At 35.9% G+C, this 17,105-nt stretch overlaps 1 protein-coding gene across 13 annotated transcripts in view; it reads left to right on the top strand.

Annotated features, from left to right (window-relative positions):
* DCAF6 (DDB1 and CUL4 associated factor 6) overlaps positions 1-17,105 on the top strand; it is a 183,976-nt gene that overhangs the window by 100,570 nt on the left and 66,301 nt on the right. For 6 of the 13 annotated variants that reach the window (XM_025287419.3, XM_044944078.2, XM_006051643.4 and 3 more), the window contains 2 exons: positions 7,696-7,866; positions 15,698-15,757. The exons of 4 other annotated variants lie outside the window; for them this stretch is intronic. In XM_025287419.3, the coding sequence (XP_025143204.3) occupies positions 7,696-7,866; positions 15,698-15,757 (231 nt within the window). The remainder of the gene's footprint in view (positions 1-7,695; positions 7,867-15,697; positions 15,758-17,105) is intronic. 3 more of the 13 variants (XM_044944081.2, XM_006051646.4, XM_006051647.4) reach the window with 1 other exon arrangement.

Here is a 17,105-nt window from a genome sequence, read left to right as displayed (position 1 = left end):
GAATCTTTATGGCTGGTGTCTTGTTTGCCTTTCTAGGCTCATTTCATGCCATACTCTGTCTTCCTAATGATCATTACACTCTAGCTGTACTGATTTCAGTTCAGTTCCTTGAATATGCCAAGCTTTCTTCTGCCTCTTTCTTTTGGATTGTGAGTCTTTGTAACAAACTTACTGATCTCTGTACTTGAGAAGCTCTTCCCTTGGCTCTTCCTTTTTTTTTCGGTTCTCAGCTCAAGTGTCACCCAAGGGAGGTCTTGCATAACTCTCATAGCTAGATTCATCTTCCTTTCCTTCCTGCCCCCAAATTTTATTGTGTCTTGTATAGCCCTGTTTATCTCCTGAAAAGCACTTATTAGAATTTGTAATTATTTTATTTTTTATTGATTTGTTTATGACTATTTTGTCATTAGAATATGCTCTCATAAAGACAAGAGATTTTATCTATCATAAGCCTCTTAAAGATACTGTTAAGTCCTTTAAGCTGGTATAACCTATGTAAGATATATTTAGCTATTTGATAGTCTTTATAGTTTCAGTTCCATTTCATTCATTCTGGATGTTTCCAGTAAGCTTCACAAATCTGATGATATCTTCGACTGAAGCGACTTAGCAGCAGCAGCAGGGAAGATGCTGTGAATAGATATCTGGTTATTTATTGTTTTTGGATTCATTATTTGCCCTTGGCTGTCCAGACAACATAAAACTGGGTACTTTTTTCTTACTTTGTTCCAGAAATATTTTATGGTAACTTATGGAAATACTTGTAAAAAATCATTTTGGTACATGATGAAATCAGGACAGGTAAAAATAAATACGGGTAGAAGAAAAAATGGAGCCACGGTGACATGAATATATAAAGTGCATACCTGAAGAATAATGTATCTAGAGGGGGCCGCTGAATTGGCTTTGAGTTTTGTAGCTGAATTAGGAAGATAATATACTCAAATGGAATTTGAAGTCAGTTGGTCACTCTCTTTTTAAAATTTGAATTTCTTCACCCTTGTATTCTTGAATTTTATTTTTATTCACATGGACTATTTGAAACTACATTCTATATACATAACACAGAATCTGATTAGACATTTTGATTCTTCTTCATGGTCTTTTCTTGAATGTTTAACAAAAGATGGTGCTTTTGAAAATATGGTTATTAGATTACCTATATAAAGACCAGAAAGACATGAATATGAGCTGAAATTATATAAGGTTAAAATGAAATCTTCATAATTTTATTTATAAAAAATATTTCAAAGTAACTACAAAATATTTTTTTCTTTCTCAATAATGCCTGTCAGACATCAGTTTTAGTTGTTTCTCAAACTAAGCCTTTGTGTGTTGTTTGTAATTTTTTCCCATGATAAGGAGCTTCTTGTAATGAGAGAGTGTTAAATGAGACAGTCATTCCAATGTGTTATACTTTAATTACCTCCTTTGGTCTTATTTTAATTTAAGAAAGAGAAGGTGGTTTCTTTGGATTGGGTAAGGAATATCAGTACATAAAAAATGTAGTTTGTGGGGGGCTCACCTTGAGAAGTGTGTCACCTAGAGGATCCATATGTTTCTAATTAAAGGACCCCTGCTAAGAGTCGGACTCGACTGAGCGACTTCACTTTCACTTTTCACTTTCATGCATTGGAGAAGGAAATGGCAGCCCACTTCAGTGTTCTTGCCTGGAGAATTCCAGGGATGGGGGAGCCTGGTGGCTGCCATCTGTGGGGTCGCACAGAGTCGGACATGACTGACACGACTTAGCAGCAGCAGCAGCAGACCATGAGAACTGAATTTTTTTATGATAGTACATAATGACTTATGTGTGGATTCCTGCTTATTTACAGATTTCTGTGTTGGCTCAGGTTTTGACGTTTATTTAGGTCTATTCAGAATCTTTATGGCAGAATTGAGCTCTGTTGAAAAATTCCTGGGAAAGTAAAAACTGTGTAGTATGGCATAGCAAAGCAAACTTTTCAAAGCTCAGATAATCCAGTGTACAGTTTCCTTTAAAGGGTCAGGGTCTAGTCAGATGAGATATATGCAATTTAGAGAGTAGAAAAAACTGGAAATATTAGGTTAATGAGCACTTTGGGGAAACTAAAGAAGAGATCAGAGGAACTTGTAAATCAGTAAAGGAATGACCAATTCTGATTTCGGAGATAGCAGTGAATGGTGACATGAAGTGAGATCTTAGTTCTCTGCCCAGGAATTGAATGTGTGTAGCCTGGCCTCCCTGGTGACTCAGTGGTAAATAATCCATCTGCAATGCAGGAGATGCGGGCTTGATTCCTGGGTCAGGAAGATCCCCTGGAGGAGGTCATGGCAACCCACTCCAGTATTCTTGCCTGGGAAATCCCATGGACAGAGGAGCCTGGCGGGCTACACACAAAAGAGTTGGATACAACTTAATGATTAAACAACAACAACAAAAAGCCTGGATGAAAACCCGAAATCCTAACCATCAGACCAGCAAGTGCTCCTGGCTAGAAGCAAGTTTTCCCTGGCTCTTGCCCCCATTGAAAAATGCATTTCTCATGGAGGCAAAACTGTTAAAATAGGTACAAAGTTTATTATTAGAGACACAGCACAACAAGTGAGAGAGCAGGCAGAGAAATGGTTTAGTTAAAATTGAAGTAAGGCAGAGATGCACACCCTGAGAGATCCTCCCTAATGTGGAGGAGCACATTTAACTTCCTAAAGAGGAAGTTAAATCATTTATGTAGAGCAGTTCTTCCGGGTCTGTTATCTTTGGCCAATTACCTGGTTTCTTTTTCCACATCTGACCTTCTTTAGGACCCTCTCCAACACACGTGCACAATTTTTTCCAAAATGATTTCCAGCCCAGAGGCCAGTGGGTCTCCTGTGGCATCACACATTATGGGTTGGTACCCCCTCCTTTTGACCCCGGAGGAGCCTTTTTGAACATGCTCAGTGTCTCCCTTGCCCCAAAGATAGATAATCCTCGATCTCTTGATCTTTTCCTTACCAGGGTTTAGCCCTTCTCTGTTTCTGCCATGGCTATTGTCTAAAGTGTCCTCAAGGAGACAAAGTCAGGCTATTTACCCAATTTCTGTTGTTATGTCTGTTTCTAAAGGAGGCTGGTTGTAAATATCTAACCTACCTCCTGTCTCAGGAAATGCAAATAGGAGTCTAGTTGTAAGTGTCCAGCCTGAATGAAGCCCATCTTTTTAGCCCCAAGAAATGTAAACATGAGGCCAGTTGTAAATACCTATCCTGGAACCCATCTATTTCCTGCCTCTGTTCTAGGAGGAAAAATACCCAAGGATCACTTGGACAAAGGAGCAAGTTGGGAGTGATAGCAAGCAGATAAAGTACCACCAAATTACATGTAAAAATAATCCAGCGTCCAGGACAAAAGAACCTATGTATTGGAAGAGAGGCAGGACTGGAGGTTACAACCAGATGGACTTTCGTCGGGTCTGTGCTGTGCTCTGTTTAGTTGCTCAGTCGTCTCTGACTCTTTGCGACCCCATGGCATGTTCGTAGCCCGCCAGGCTCCTCTGTCCATGGGATTCTCCAGGCAAGAATACTGGAGTGGGTTGCCATGACCTCCTCCAGGGGATCTTCCCAACCCACAAATCAAACCCAGGTCCTCCCACATTGCAGGTGGATTCTTTATCGTCTGAGCTTACCTATAGTTTATTGTTGTTTTACATCAGTAGGAATTGTCATTATGGAGACTTGCCTAGATTCTTTAAAAACAAGAAGAGTAGAGTTAGTAGTTACTATCAGGAGATGGAAGTACAAATTTCCCATTAGCAGTTCCTGGCTCATTGTTGAGCATTTTTTGTTGTTGTTATTGTTTTTAAAATTAAGCCCAAAGATACTTGTTGTATTCACTTTTGATTTTGGCTAATGTTAGCAAAGACTAAGTCTCCAAGCATTTATTCATATCACAGATGGTATATGTTTGTTTACACATTTTTAAAAGAATGTAATATATATGTATCTTTCATGCCTTTAATATTTCAAACTGCTAACAGTACTATTTGCTCAGACTGGTATTTCTGCTTGGAATTTTAATTCAAAATTTGCCTTTCCTATTTAGCTCTGTGATGACTTCTTTCCCTAACCTCATTTTTTTTTTTTTTTTAAACTTTTAAACATACAACCAGCCTTGTAAGTAAGCAAACAAATCCTTCGAAAGGCACTGGGAGCATTGAATTAATGTTCATGGCATTATCATAACTAAATCTTAATTTTCCAAGTTATAGAACATCGCTGCTTATACTTAGAGCCTGCTACAATAGATTTGCTACATCATCTGTCTTGTGGGTCAAGGATGGAGACTCATATCCCGATAAAACATTTGTCAGTGCAAGAGAGATGGTTTGAAACAACCATTAAGTTGGATAAATATTTTGTGATTTTTTTTAAGCATAATTTGATGTATCTGTTCTCTCTCTCTTTATAGTAATTTCTTGTGAAGTATAAAATGACAAACTTCCTGGCTGCATAATAATGCTTTATTTTATATTGCTAAAAGTGTTACTACTATGCTGACAATAACTATGAATATGTATATACTTAAAAAGAAGATAGAATAATATTGAGCATTACAATTTATTTGTTAGTGAATACTGTCCTACTTGATATGGAGAATTTTCTAGGAAGAACTGGCAGTAAAAGACTGATGATACTTGAATTGTGAAATCTTAACTGCCAATTGAATAAAATACTTTATAAATAGAGGACATGGTAACAAAGGTTAGTATCTCTGGCATGATTGATTCTGAAACAATAAACCAAATTTGCAGTCTTATAATCTATATAAAAGAAGCTGAAGAGTGAAAAATCTGACTTAAAATTCAACATTCAAAAAACTAAGATCCAGTCCCATCACTTCATGGCAAATAGATGGGGAAACAATGGAAACAGTGACAGACTTTATTTTCTTGGGCTCCAAAATCACTACAGATGGTGACTGCAGCCATGAAATTAAAAGACCCTTGCTCCTTGGAAGGAAAGCTATGACCAACCGAGACAGCACATTAAAATGCAGAGACATTACTTTGCCCACAAAGGTCCGCCTAGTCAAAGCTGTGGTGTTTCTGGTAGTCATATATGGATGTGCGAGTTGGACCATAAAGAAATCTGAGTGCCAAAGAAGTGATGTTTTTGAACTGTGGTGTTGAAGAAGACTCTTGAGAGTCCCTTGGACTTCAAGGAGATTCAACCAGTCCATCCTAAAGGAGACCAGTCCTGGGTGTTCATTGGTAGGACTGATTTTGAAGCTGAAGCTCCAATACTTTGGCCACCTGCTGCGAAGAACTGACTCATTTGAAAAGTACTTGATGCTGGGAAAGATTGAAGGCAGGAGGAGAAGGGGATGACAGAGGATGAGATAGTTGGATAGCATCACTGACTCAATGGACATGAGTTTGAGCAAGCTCCGGGAGTTGGTGATAGAGAAGGAAGCCTGATGTGCTGCAGTCCGTGGGGTCGCAAAGAGTTGAACCCGACTGAGTGACTGAACAGAACTGACTAACTGAAAGTTATTTGGTAATTTATATAATTTGCTGTGTCACTGAGAGAAATTCCATGTACTCCATACATCAAATCTACAACTAATTTCTACCCATACACTTGGTAGTACATCCACTTTATTAGAGTGGATGAAATTTTTATGTACATGTCTAAAGCCAATTCCTCCTCTTATCTACTGCAGCTCATCTCTTTTGGTCTACTCAAGGACATCATTCCTGCATTTGCCCACTTCTTCTTATCTTCTCGCCTCTTTCCAATTAAGTATATATCTGTCAGTATACAAATATATGTAGTCTGTCTCAAACTAAAGCAAACCTCCCTTGATTCTATTCTCCCACCAACAGTCAGCCAGTTTTCTCTTTTCCCCATTCACAGCAAAACTTCTGGGAAAAGTACATATGCTTTGTCCCTCTCCTTCTTTACTTCCCTTTTGTCTTGAACCTGTTCCAGTCAGGTTTTGGCCTCTGTGACTTCACTGAAATGGCTCTTGTCAAGCCATTTTCTTTGTGGTTAGTTCTTGGTTAGTGTCTTTTTCATTGTATCAGGAGACACAGCTGCTAACTTTATCCTTCTTGAAATACTTTCATCCCTGAGCTTATAGAAATTGGTTCACTCACTCCTCCAATCTCCTTTTTGCATTCTCCTTATTCTTGGTATTCTTCCCTTCCGTTTAGTTCTTAGACTTCTTTATTTTTACTTACTCTTTCAGTGACCGAAAGTAACATCGTCATTACTGCTGCTGCTGCTAAGTCGCTTTAGTTGTGTCTGACTCTGTACGACCCCATAGATGGCAGCCCACCAGGCTCCTCTGTCCTTGGGATTCTCCAGGCAAGAACACTGGAGTGGGTTGCCACTTCCTTCTCCACCATCGTCATTGACATCCGGATTTACTGGTGAATTCTAACCAGTATATATATTATACTGTATATATTATATACCTATATATATATAATATATATATATACTGTATATATATTATATATACAGTATATATTATAGTGAGTCCCTACTCAGTTTCTCCATTTGGATACTAATTGTTTTCTTAAGTACTACTTCCTCCTCTGCTCTTCCCTGTCACAATAAATGGCAACTTCATTTTTCCTGTTATCTACACTGAAAACGTTGGGATCACTCTACATCCAAGCTATCAGCAAGTTTTTCTGCCATTACCTGTAACATATATATATATATTCCACATCCAGATACACTTCCCGTTCTGAGCATTTGTACTTTTTTCTTTGCCTGGAACAGTTTTCTTCCAGATAGCCGTGTGGGTTACTCCCTTACATCCTTGAGGTCTTTATTCAAAAGTCATCTTAGGAGAAGAATCCTTCCATGATGACCATATATAAAACAGCAGCCAGTCCCCCCTCTATCTTCATCACCCCTGTCTTACCCTGCCCAGTTTACTTCATGGCACTTATTCCCACTTGACACATAGAAACACATACAAATACACTGTTGTATGTTTTTTTCTCAGAACACACCAGTAGGGACTGTTTTTTTGTTCAATTTTTACTTATCCCAAGAACCTAAAACAGTGCCTCATAGTTAGGTACTCAGCATTCTCTGCACAATTTCGTGTTATACTATTTTTTATCTATGGCCACTGCTTCAGATGAAGTGTAAGAAAATGTTAAAGATTATGTAAATATTATTCATCTTAAAAGAAAAAGTAAGTGATAATTCTCACATAAAAAGAAACATTTTAGCTGAAAAATATGTAGCTTTTACTTTTTTAAAGGGCTCTCTACTAATAAATTTCAAGAATTGTTTCCAAATGTATTAACTTTTTCATAATCTTATTATCTGATTGAAATTTATAGTTTTTGTATATAGGTTAAATGAGATAACTGATATTTTCTAATTGTTGTAAAAGGAGATGCAATTAGGAAAGGAATGTTCACTTTTAAATGTTTTGTTCTGAAAGATTTTACTTACACTCTGTATAATTACATAAATATTCTTAGAGAACTCTGTCTTATTCATCGTAGTTAAACAGAAACATTTGGGTATATAAGTGTCTGTAGTTTATCATAATTTAATGATCAGTAATTTTTTATGAGTAGTTTGCTTTTACTATTCCTCTGTGAGATGTGTTTTATTTATACCCTTCTCTCTTTAAAGTATAATTGTATTCTTACTATTTTCTGTTTTATTACTGTCTTTTCATCTTTCTTTTCCTATCTGTATCAGAATTTCTAAGGGGGCCTGAGATAGCTTTGCTCCGTAAGCGCCTGCAACAACTGAGGCTTAAGAGGGCTGAGCAGCAGAGGCAGCAGGAGCTAGCTGCGCGTACCCAGCAACAGCCTTCCACTTCTGATCAGTCTTCTCATGAGGGCTCTTCACAGGACCCTCAGACTTCAGGTTATTAATATCAAGTGTCCTTAAGCAGCTGGTAGAGTTTTTTTGTTTGTTTGTTTTTAACACTGCTGCTATGTATAAGATGCTTCTCTTTTCCCCTTCCAAAGAAAGCTGATGCGCCTGAAGCTTTTCCCTTCATTTCTAGTATATGGTGAAATTTACCATCACGTGGCTAGGACAGATTGCCAACAGCACTTGCTAGCAAGGCGAATATAAAATAATCTCTTATTTTATTTGTAATTTTAGAGAAGGGCAAGTATTTATTACTTCTACAGTTAATGAGCTACCCCATCTAATAATCTAGTGAATTTGGAGCCTGCATTGATATTTCTATTGATATTACCTGTATGTTGAAATGGTATCTGTGCTTATGGCTCCTAGCTCCTCCTCTTTCTTTTTTTTTTTTTTGCTTTGAGAATTAACCAGTACTTCTGTTACCACATAAACATAGTAATGCTAGATTTTGGCCAATAATCTGCTTCTGTAATCATTTGAAAATTTTCAATATTTGCTTTCATAGTCCTCCTATGCATAATCAATTTTCTCATATGTGGGACAGGAAAAATATTCTGGTTTTATGTTCCTGTTCTTAATATATAAAACTCTGATAAGATAGTAATAATCTGTGCCACTCTCTTTTTCATTGAGTATTTTAGCGGCTCACTTTTTTTTAACAGCCAAAAAGCTCGTGATGCTCAGTAAACATCGGTTGAAAGAATTAGTGAAAGACACAGCATAAAATAATTTGTCAACTTAATTCTTTCAGAAAGATAATAAATACACATCCTATACTATAGTTACTATAGTAGGTGATGTCATACAATGAAATTTATTACTTTGACATACTTTATTTTGTCACTCTAAGGAGTGATGAGTTGAGAGTTAATTACTTTGAGAACTCTGACTAAATTACTTGGAATTAATCTGTATATTGTTAGAACTGGATACCTCTTCTTTATAAATAAGTATCTGTTTCCACTAAGTGCTGTGGTAACAAAAGCATATTATACGATACCATGGTGAAATAAAATAGATTTAAATAACTGCAATATAGATGTGATGTTTGGAACAAATTATGGACCTGATTTTTAACTTGCTGTTATATAAATAGAATATCAGTGAAGCAAAGATATTTTTCTCTCTCTCATTTTTTTTTAACCATAGAGCAATTTTTTCCCATACATTAATAAGAAAGTTTGAATAGATTATAGTTGTAACATTTAGTATTAAGACATTTTGCTATGATTTTGTGCTGTATAGCACAGGGCTTCCCTGTTGGCTCAGTGGTAAAGAACACAGCTGCCAATGCCAGAGACATGGGTTTGATCCCTGGGTCAGGAAAATCCCCTGGAGAGGGAAACGGCAGCCCACTCCGGTATTCTTGCCTGGGAAATCTCATGAACAGGGGAGCCTGGTGGGCTGCAGTCCATGGGGTTACAGAGTGGGAGGGACATGACTGAGCACACACACATGCTTAGCACAGGGGTTTTAAAAGTAAAAATATACAACATATAAAGCAATAAGGAAGAGAAAATGTCTCTACATGTATAAATATTTTTAGAATAGTGAAATTTAACAGATAACAAACCAAGTATTAGAGTGAAGTTGAGTATAAAACAAAACTGCCTCATTATTGGTAGAGAAATGTACACTGTGGACATTAGGAGAATATTGACATTGAGTCTTTATATCTAGTTCATCAGTTTGAATTGAAGCCAGTTCTTTTTAGAATCAAAAAGCTTTAGGGTGGTTATATGTTTTTTGTGAAATAAGATGCTGTTTTTCCCACTCTTGGCATCATTCTTATTAAATAATAACTAGTTTGATAACCAGTACATTTGTGGTAATTTTTAAAAAACCAGTGTTGAGTTAGACACCTTGCCAGTTTTGAAGCTGAGAAACACATTAATCTTATTTTTTGTTATTGAACAACTTGCTTGGGTCCCTGAGGCTGCCTCATGGACCAACATTAGAAGCCCTTGGCGCTGCTATTCAGTGTATGCTTGCTGTCTTCCCTTACAGTGTGAGATGGATTGTGTACATCTGTGCCATATGCTTTTTGACATGGCATTCATATAAGACCACTAGTAACCTAACCTGTAACATGCCCTAGGTTTATTTGCTAGCATTGCTTTTATCTTACTCTTTCTTCACATGTCAGGAACACTGGTAACTAAAAACTTTAAGAACAGCTAATAATGTATTGTTAGTTTGTTACAAAGAATATCTTGTCCATTTAGTAAATCTTGAAAAGGAGGAAAGATGAGTTGACTTAATGTAAAATTCTTCATTTTGGAACATCCAAATTATAGAAATACAGAGTAGAAATTAAATTTATGAAATTCAGCAGGGAGATTGGTTGTATTTGAACAACAATTCACAAAATATTTTCCTACATTTCACAATGTATGAATACAATTTTGTATGTGTATATTATGGGCATTAATTGATCCATTCACTCATACTAGATATTACTACTAAAATCATGAATATAGTTTGCAGAAAATTAGCATTCTGTATTTTAACTTTTTAACAATAGAAGAATGCTCAGTTCTCATAAAACATTTTCCCATTATGTCTTGATATCCTCATAGTGTCAGCAAATGATGATACTATCAGTAAATTATATTTCTATCATCATCTCACCTGTTTAAGCCTTTTAGGTATAAGATATTAAAAGGAGACATTAATGTAATTTTGGAAACCAAGAAACTTTAACAAATGCAGAATTTCTGAGTGACTAAATTGTCTGGTAAATATTTTATTCTCTTTTCAAAGTATAGGACTCATGAGAATATTTTGTGACAGGCTAAGTGTTAGATGAAGCTGCTGCTGCTGCTAAGTCACTTCAGTCGTGTCCGACTCTGTGTGACCCCAGAGATGGCAGCCCACCAGGCTCCCCGATCCCTGGGATTCTCCAGGCAAGAATACTGGAGTGGGTTGCCATTTCCTTCTCCAATGCATGAAAGTGAAAAGTGAAAGTGAAGTCGCTCAGTGTCCGACCTCAGCGACCCCATGGACTGCAAGCTACCAGGCTCCTCCGTCCATGGGATTTTCCAGGCAAGAGTACTGGAGTGGGTTGCCATAGATGAAGCTACCTAATACTTAATTTCTGTAGGAAAATGGCATCAAACCCTCAAGCCATTTTATAGATTCTACATTTTAATGGGATCAAATGAGAACATGTCTGATGCCAATATTTCTTGGCAGTTGAAGACTAAAACACCATTCAAAGGCATCATACAGTAAAATGAGCTGTAGAAGATAGATTGTAACATATGTTTTAAACAGTTCTCCAAGGCACCAAGCAGTATTTAAAATGAGCTGTATAAGATAGATGTTAATATACATTTTAAACAATTCTCCTCCTCCCATGTTTTCAGCTGTGAAATTAGAATTTCTTGGGGAAGTTCTAATATAAAATACATAAATGACACTGTTGAGATTGAACATAAAGAAGAGTGTTAAGAAATGACAGCTTAATTCCTTGTCCCTCTTGCCACCCCCAAGCCACCTCTGCTCTCAGAAGCACAATTCAAAAACCACTGCTGTAAAACAATTTTTGACACCTGTAAATGATAATTATTCATAGCTAATTTCTAATACTTTTTCAAAATTAGTATATATTTCTATAAAATATTCACATTTTTAGTTTTAAAAAAGTGTACTTTTTTTAGACTTGTAGGAAATACACCACAACTCGTTTCTAATCTTTCAGTGATATTTTTTTTTTTTTAAATCATAAAGAGATGAATTTCCTTTCATCAGATCACTTGTCTAGGTGTTAGACTGGCTGAGTTCTTATTCCTGGCCTTATGAAAAATGACCTTGGGCAGGTCATTTGGCTGCTTTATGCCTCAGTTTCCCAATTATTGACTTATTTAGTTAGCGTGGCACAAGGATGGGATAGAGAACCCTGTATAAAGTTTTTATATTCCTGAATAGAAAAGTACACATAATATTGGACTATCTTAATTATAGTAACTTTAACTTGCTATTAATACCTAAAGATATCCTCATATTGCGACCATGAAAGGTTGATAGTGTTCAGGGTTTTGAATGAGCTGTATGTATGTTTTTCGGATGAATGCCATAAACAGCTGTGGCAGAGGCATTCAGCATATGGCTGATTTTAAACCCAACTCTTTTTTTCCATTTCAGGTCCCCTGAAGTCATGGGTTGCTGGCTCCTGCTCAGAGTGACAACACCCTGTGGAGTCTGCTGGTACTGGCCCAACCACCACAGAGCCCCACTGGAGCATGGAGCCAGCCTAGAGAGGGTGTCAGGTAGGAACTGTTTTTTCACTTTATGGCACGGTTTTGCCAATTGGAAAAGAAAAAAGTAATTTTTATACCCTGTAAAGGGTATGAAACATTGGTGAATATTTTAAAGGGCTTTTCAAAACTGAGCCATATTGGAAAAAATCAGCATTTACCCAGTCCTCTGAAAACAGTCTTCTGTACAATATCCAGTTCCCCACAGTGTCCACGATGTCAGTTACAGGTCGCACTTCTCAAGTGGATGCATTTGACCCACCATGTTAGTGTTTATAACATGAGTGTTTAGTAAATCAGATGTGATGTTGACTTAGTTCTGCAAGTACTTTTCAACAACTTTAAATGATAGGGTCCTAAGCAACCCAGTGATGGGTCGCTTAGAACTTTAAACATGGGACTGTGCTCCATGTTTTTCAGAACAGCTTCCTATCATCATTTTTCTTTTCTTTTTCTTTTAATTATTATTTTTCATTCAACACTATGTTTGAGAAAAACAAGTAATAACATTAGTTGACCCTTTCCTATGTGCTATTGAAGTAGTTTACATAGGTTATCTCATTAAATCCTCACAAGAACACTATGTGGTAGATATCATAATTATCCCCATTCTACAGATGGAGAAACTGAGACTTATAGACGTTAAATAACTTGCCCATGATTACATTATTACTGAGTAGAAAAGCCAGATTTGAACCCAGGGAGTCTGACTAGAATCTTTGTTATTTAAATTATAATTCTTTATTTTTTCCTACAGTTAAGAAAGTTTGAATGTCAAGGGGCTAAAGAATTTTCTCAAAACTAGAACATGACAAGTTTGGAGATATATAGTAATTAGGCATGAGACACCTTGGCTTAGACGGAAGGAGCTTTTGCTTAAAGTTTGTCTCTACTTTAAAAATAATAATAATTTAAGAGACTGGCAATAAGCTGACCAACTGTACTACATTTTGTAATAAATTATCATGGGACCATATAGTCAATTTTTATTTTGTGATAGTGCTTTCTAGAAGATATTTCACAGAGAGTTGGAGTAGAGTATGCAAACATTGAAGCAATCAACATTGAATTAATACTTATTTTTTAAAAATATTAGATATTCTGATTATTATATTAATATTGGAAGTATTTCTGTAAGTTAGAAGTTATAGGTATTATATTTATGAATATCTAGTGATACAGAAACATTTTACTTCAAATGTTTATGTAACAGGAAGATAATCCTTTCAAAAACAGTTGCATAGTACCCAAAATTAAAAATAGAATGGAAGCAATGATCAAGAAGGATTTCTTCTTAAAAACTGGTCTTCAACATGTGAAGAAAGATTATTCCCCAGATACATATAACATCTGGACAGACTGTAAAACCCAGAAGGAAGACTTTTTAGTTTAACATTATCTTTCTGCCTTAACCTAAGCTTCATTAATTAAATACTTCAAGAGTTCGAAAATATACAATTCTTTGAGATGACAGCATTGTAGATCCTTTCTCAATGTGTTTTATTTAAAAACTTGCGTAAGATGCACTTTATTTCATAAGATTTGTGCATTCCATAAGATTTGTGAAAAATTAAATATTTGAAAAAAGATTGCATGGAAAGTTGTTCTCAGGTTCTTAAGAAGAGTATAATGGAATGTATAGCGATAAAAAATATTTCATAAGAGGCTTTCTAGGAAGATTTTCCAATATTTATTTCACTGACTCACTTTTTTTGTTTTTCTTAAAGGATATAACTTTGTTTTTTTCCAAAGATCGACTCATCTGCTCTTCATTGTATCTAACTCAGAAATTGATATTTGAGAAGTCTTATAAAAGAAAGTAAAGCATGACTAGATTAGGGAACCAATTAAATTACCATCATTCCATTTTCTTTTTTGTTTAGTACAGATTTGTTGGTGCTTCCCTGGTGGCTCAGAGGTAAAGAATGCCTGCCATTGCAGGAGATGTGGGTTTGATCCCTGGGTCAAAAAGATCCCCTGGAGAAGGAAATGGCAACCCACTCCACTATTCTTGCCTGGAGAATCCCATGGGCAGAGGAGCCTGGTGGACTACAGTCTATGGGATCACAAAAGAGTTGAACACAATTTAGTGACTAAACAACAGCAACAGATTTGTTGAGCTGAATATTCTAATGAAGCAGTGATAAGCATACTATTATTTAAATGATGATCATGCTTTATGAAAATCTAGTAGTATAAAAATTTATGACCAAACTGGTTACCTCAGAAGGTAGACAGTTTGAAATTGATACTAGTAGTCTTGGTAGCGGGATTCAGTTTTCAGTGTACAAGCAGTCAAGTGGTATAAAATTGCTAAGAATCAAGGATATATTAGAAAACTTAGCTATTGAGTTATGGTCACTCATAAATGAGAATACTTACTGTTGGGAGAATAATGTGTCATTATAAATAGCTACTGATAGTCATAAGTGCAGAGTTTTTATGAACAACATTTGCTAAGAACTGGAGCATAGGCTGTTAGAAACTAGGACTTATTCTTACGTTTAGTGGAGAGCTATGTATGCTTGCTGTCCACATTATCTCTTTCCTGTAGCTCTACTAGGACACTGGAACCCCAGCCAGTAATAGTAGCCACCTCCTTTTGTTCCCTCATGCCTTTCTTAGCTACCAGATCCTAAAATGACCAGGAAGAAAGGAGAGTGTTAGACCTAAAAATATTGACTTGTCCTCTGTCACACAGCTAAGTTATTGTCAAAACCAGAGTTGGAATCAACACTGACTAATTCTAGACTGGTGCTTTTTCCTTTTCATCATGCTGCCTTACTTTATACGAGTGTTTTTCAAACAGTAGAACCCATTTATTTATAAGACAAATTCTTTTACATAGAAACTCAGTGTATCCAAAGGGTAAAAATAAAACATTCTGTTTGAAGCCAAGGTAGAAAGCATGATGCCCAAAGTGTAAGCCTTTTCATTGCCTTTCTTTTCCTTTTCTCACCAGGCACCTAAAGAAACCAAAGGCTTCACAGTGCAGTTTTAATACTCACCACATACCATAGAGTTTTTAAAAGTTACTATGTTTCTGTAATGGTAATTACTTCATTAAATATTTCTCATAAACCATTTTCCTTGTCTTATGTCTTTGAGTTCCTTTTTCAACTCAAGATAACATCTAGCTAAGTGTAGTGAGCATCTCATTTCATGCTTTGAATCCTCCAGTCCAAAATAAAGCCATCTTAAGGAGCTGGAAAGAGGGTTTGAGAAAGACAAGGAGTCTTTCTTGTGGTGAGGGAGATACTATGTTTCTATTTTATCTACCTTGCACCTTGTGCCTGTGCTAAATGAATTTGATAAAAAGTATATGCATGGAAGTAGAAGAACATTTTCTCAACTCATTCTCAAAGTTGCTAAATGCTTGCCTGAAATAACATATCTTAAGCACATGGCCTTGCTTACTCACTGCTTGGGAAATACTCCACAGTACTTACTTCTATTCCCCACCATTATACATTTGTTTCTTAAGCTTAGAGATGATCATGACATTGCTGTGCAGTTTTCTGCTGCTTACTTTTAAGTTAAAAATCTCATTTTTGTTTCAGATTCTCCTTCTTCTGTGGTTAACAAACAGCTTGGATCCATGTCACTTGACGAGCAACAGGGTGCGTGCAACAGGAGATGCGCTATGCCCATCCATCCATAGTTTTATTGCAATGCATAAACCAAGCTCTCTCTCACTTTTTCATAGCATTTCGTTGTGATCTATGGTCTAATAGTCAGTATTTTGTGGGCTAAATTATGTTAGGTGGTATTATGCCCAAAGGGCCTCCTTGGCCTATACAAATTATTTTCTGTGTAAGCTAATTTCTTTGACAGTATTATATGTATATAAAAAAGATCCCTTTTTACAAATTCTAGCTGTCATAAAATTGTATAACTGGGTGTGAGGTTAGCATATTACCTAGTGGCTACTTTTGGAAAAGTTATTTGAGCATAAAAATGTTCTGTATTACTACGTTGCTGTCATAATACTTGGTTTTATGTCTCACTTGTCTGATGCTTGAACTCTAGGTAGCTTTAACTTTTAAGAAATACGATTATCAATGTAGAGATAAGCTCCAAAGTCACCAATCAGAAGGGAAAATAACTCCACTTCCACTTGCCTTCTGAAGTAGGAGAGGTATACAGTCGACTTTGGAGCCTTGAGCAGAGGTTGATGAAGTAGATTTTACAAATACTTTTCAAGAATGTAAAAGTAACTTAGCCCTAAAGCCATAAGCTTTAGTTGGCTAAAAGTTTACATATGTAGGGTGACTCATTTGTCATTGAGGAAATGAAATACTGCTGAAGTACCTATTTAGTGTGAAATAGATCTAATTTTAACTGTCTTCTTGGAGAATTATTCAAAAACTAATTTTGAAACAAATTAGAAAACTCCTTCTGTACATCTGATCTTAAATTATTCTTTATAGACCTGAGATGGCAAATATTTGCTATAGGTTTTTCTGTTCTTGAGAATGAATGAATTCATAAGTGAATTTGAGAACTAAGAAATTATGCGTGTTTTATCTTTATACATTTATTGTAGAGGTATTAACAGTAAAGAATGATTAAAGTGTAAAACACAATTATAATATTATATATAATATATTGTACTACTGTTTAGAACTGCTCTCTAATCAAATAATCTTTTTTTGGTAAGGCTATATGAATGTAAATACTACTGAAGAGTTTGTAGCCAAATTCATATTTTATTTAATCTTACAGAAAAATTTCCATAGATTTATGTTGAATATTATATTTATATTGTAATTACTTTATATATATTATGACATATGACAGAAAGAAATGAGAATAAAGGATAGCTCCCAGATTTTTGCCATCAATGCCTGGGTACACGATTCCATTTACTAGGGTAAGCTAGTTTGGAGGCAGAAATCAGGAGTATTTTTTGGGCCATGTAAAGCATATTTGCCTTTCAGTTATGAGTGGAGATGTTATATAAAAGGT

This window comes from Bubalus bubalis, chromosome 6, assembly GCF_019923935.1.
Source record: "Bubalus bubalis isolate 160015118507 breed Murrah chromosome 6, NDDB_SH_1, whole genome shotgun sequence".
NCBI lineage: Eukaryota > Metazoa > Chordata > Mammalia > Artiodactyla > Bovidae > Bubalus > Bubalus bubalis.
The sequence above is the reverse complement of the archived record's forward strand: the minus strand, read 5'-3'. Positions and strand labels throughout refer to the sequence as shown.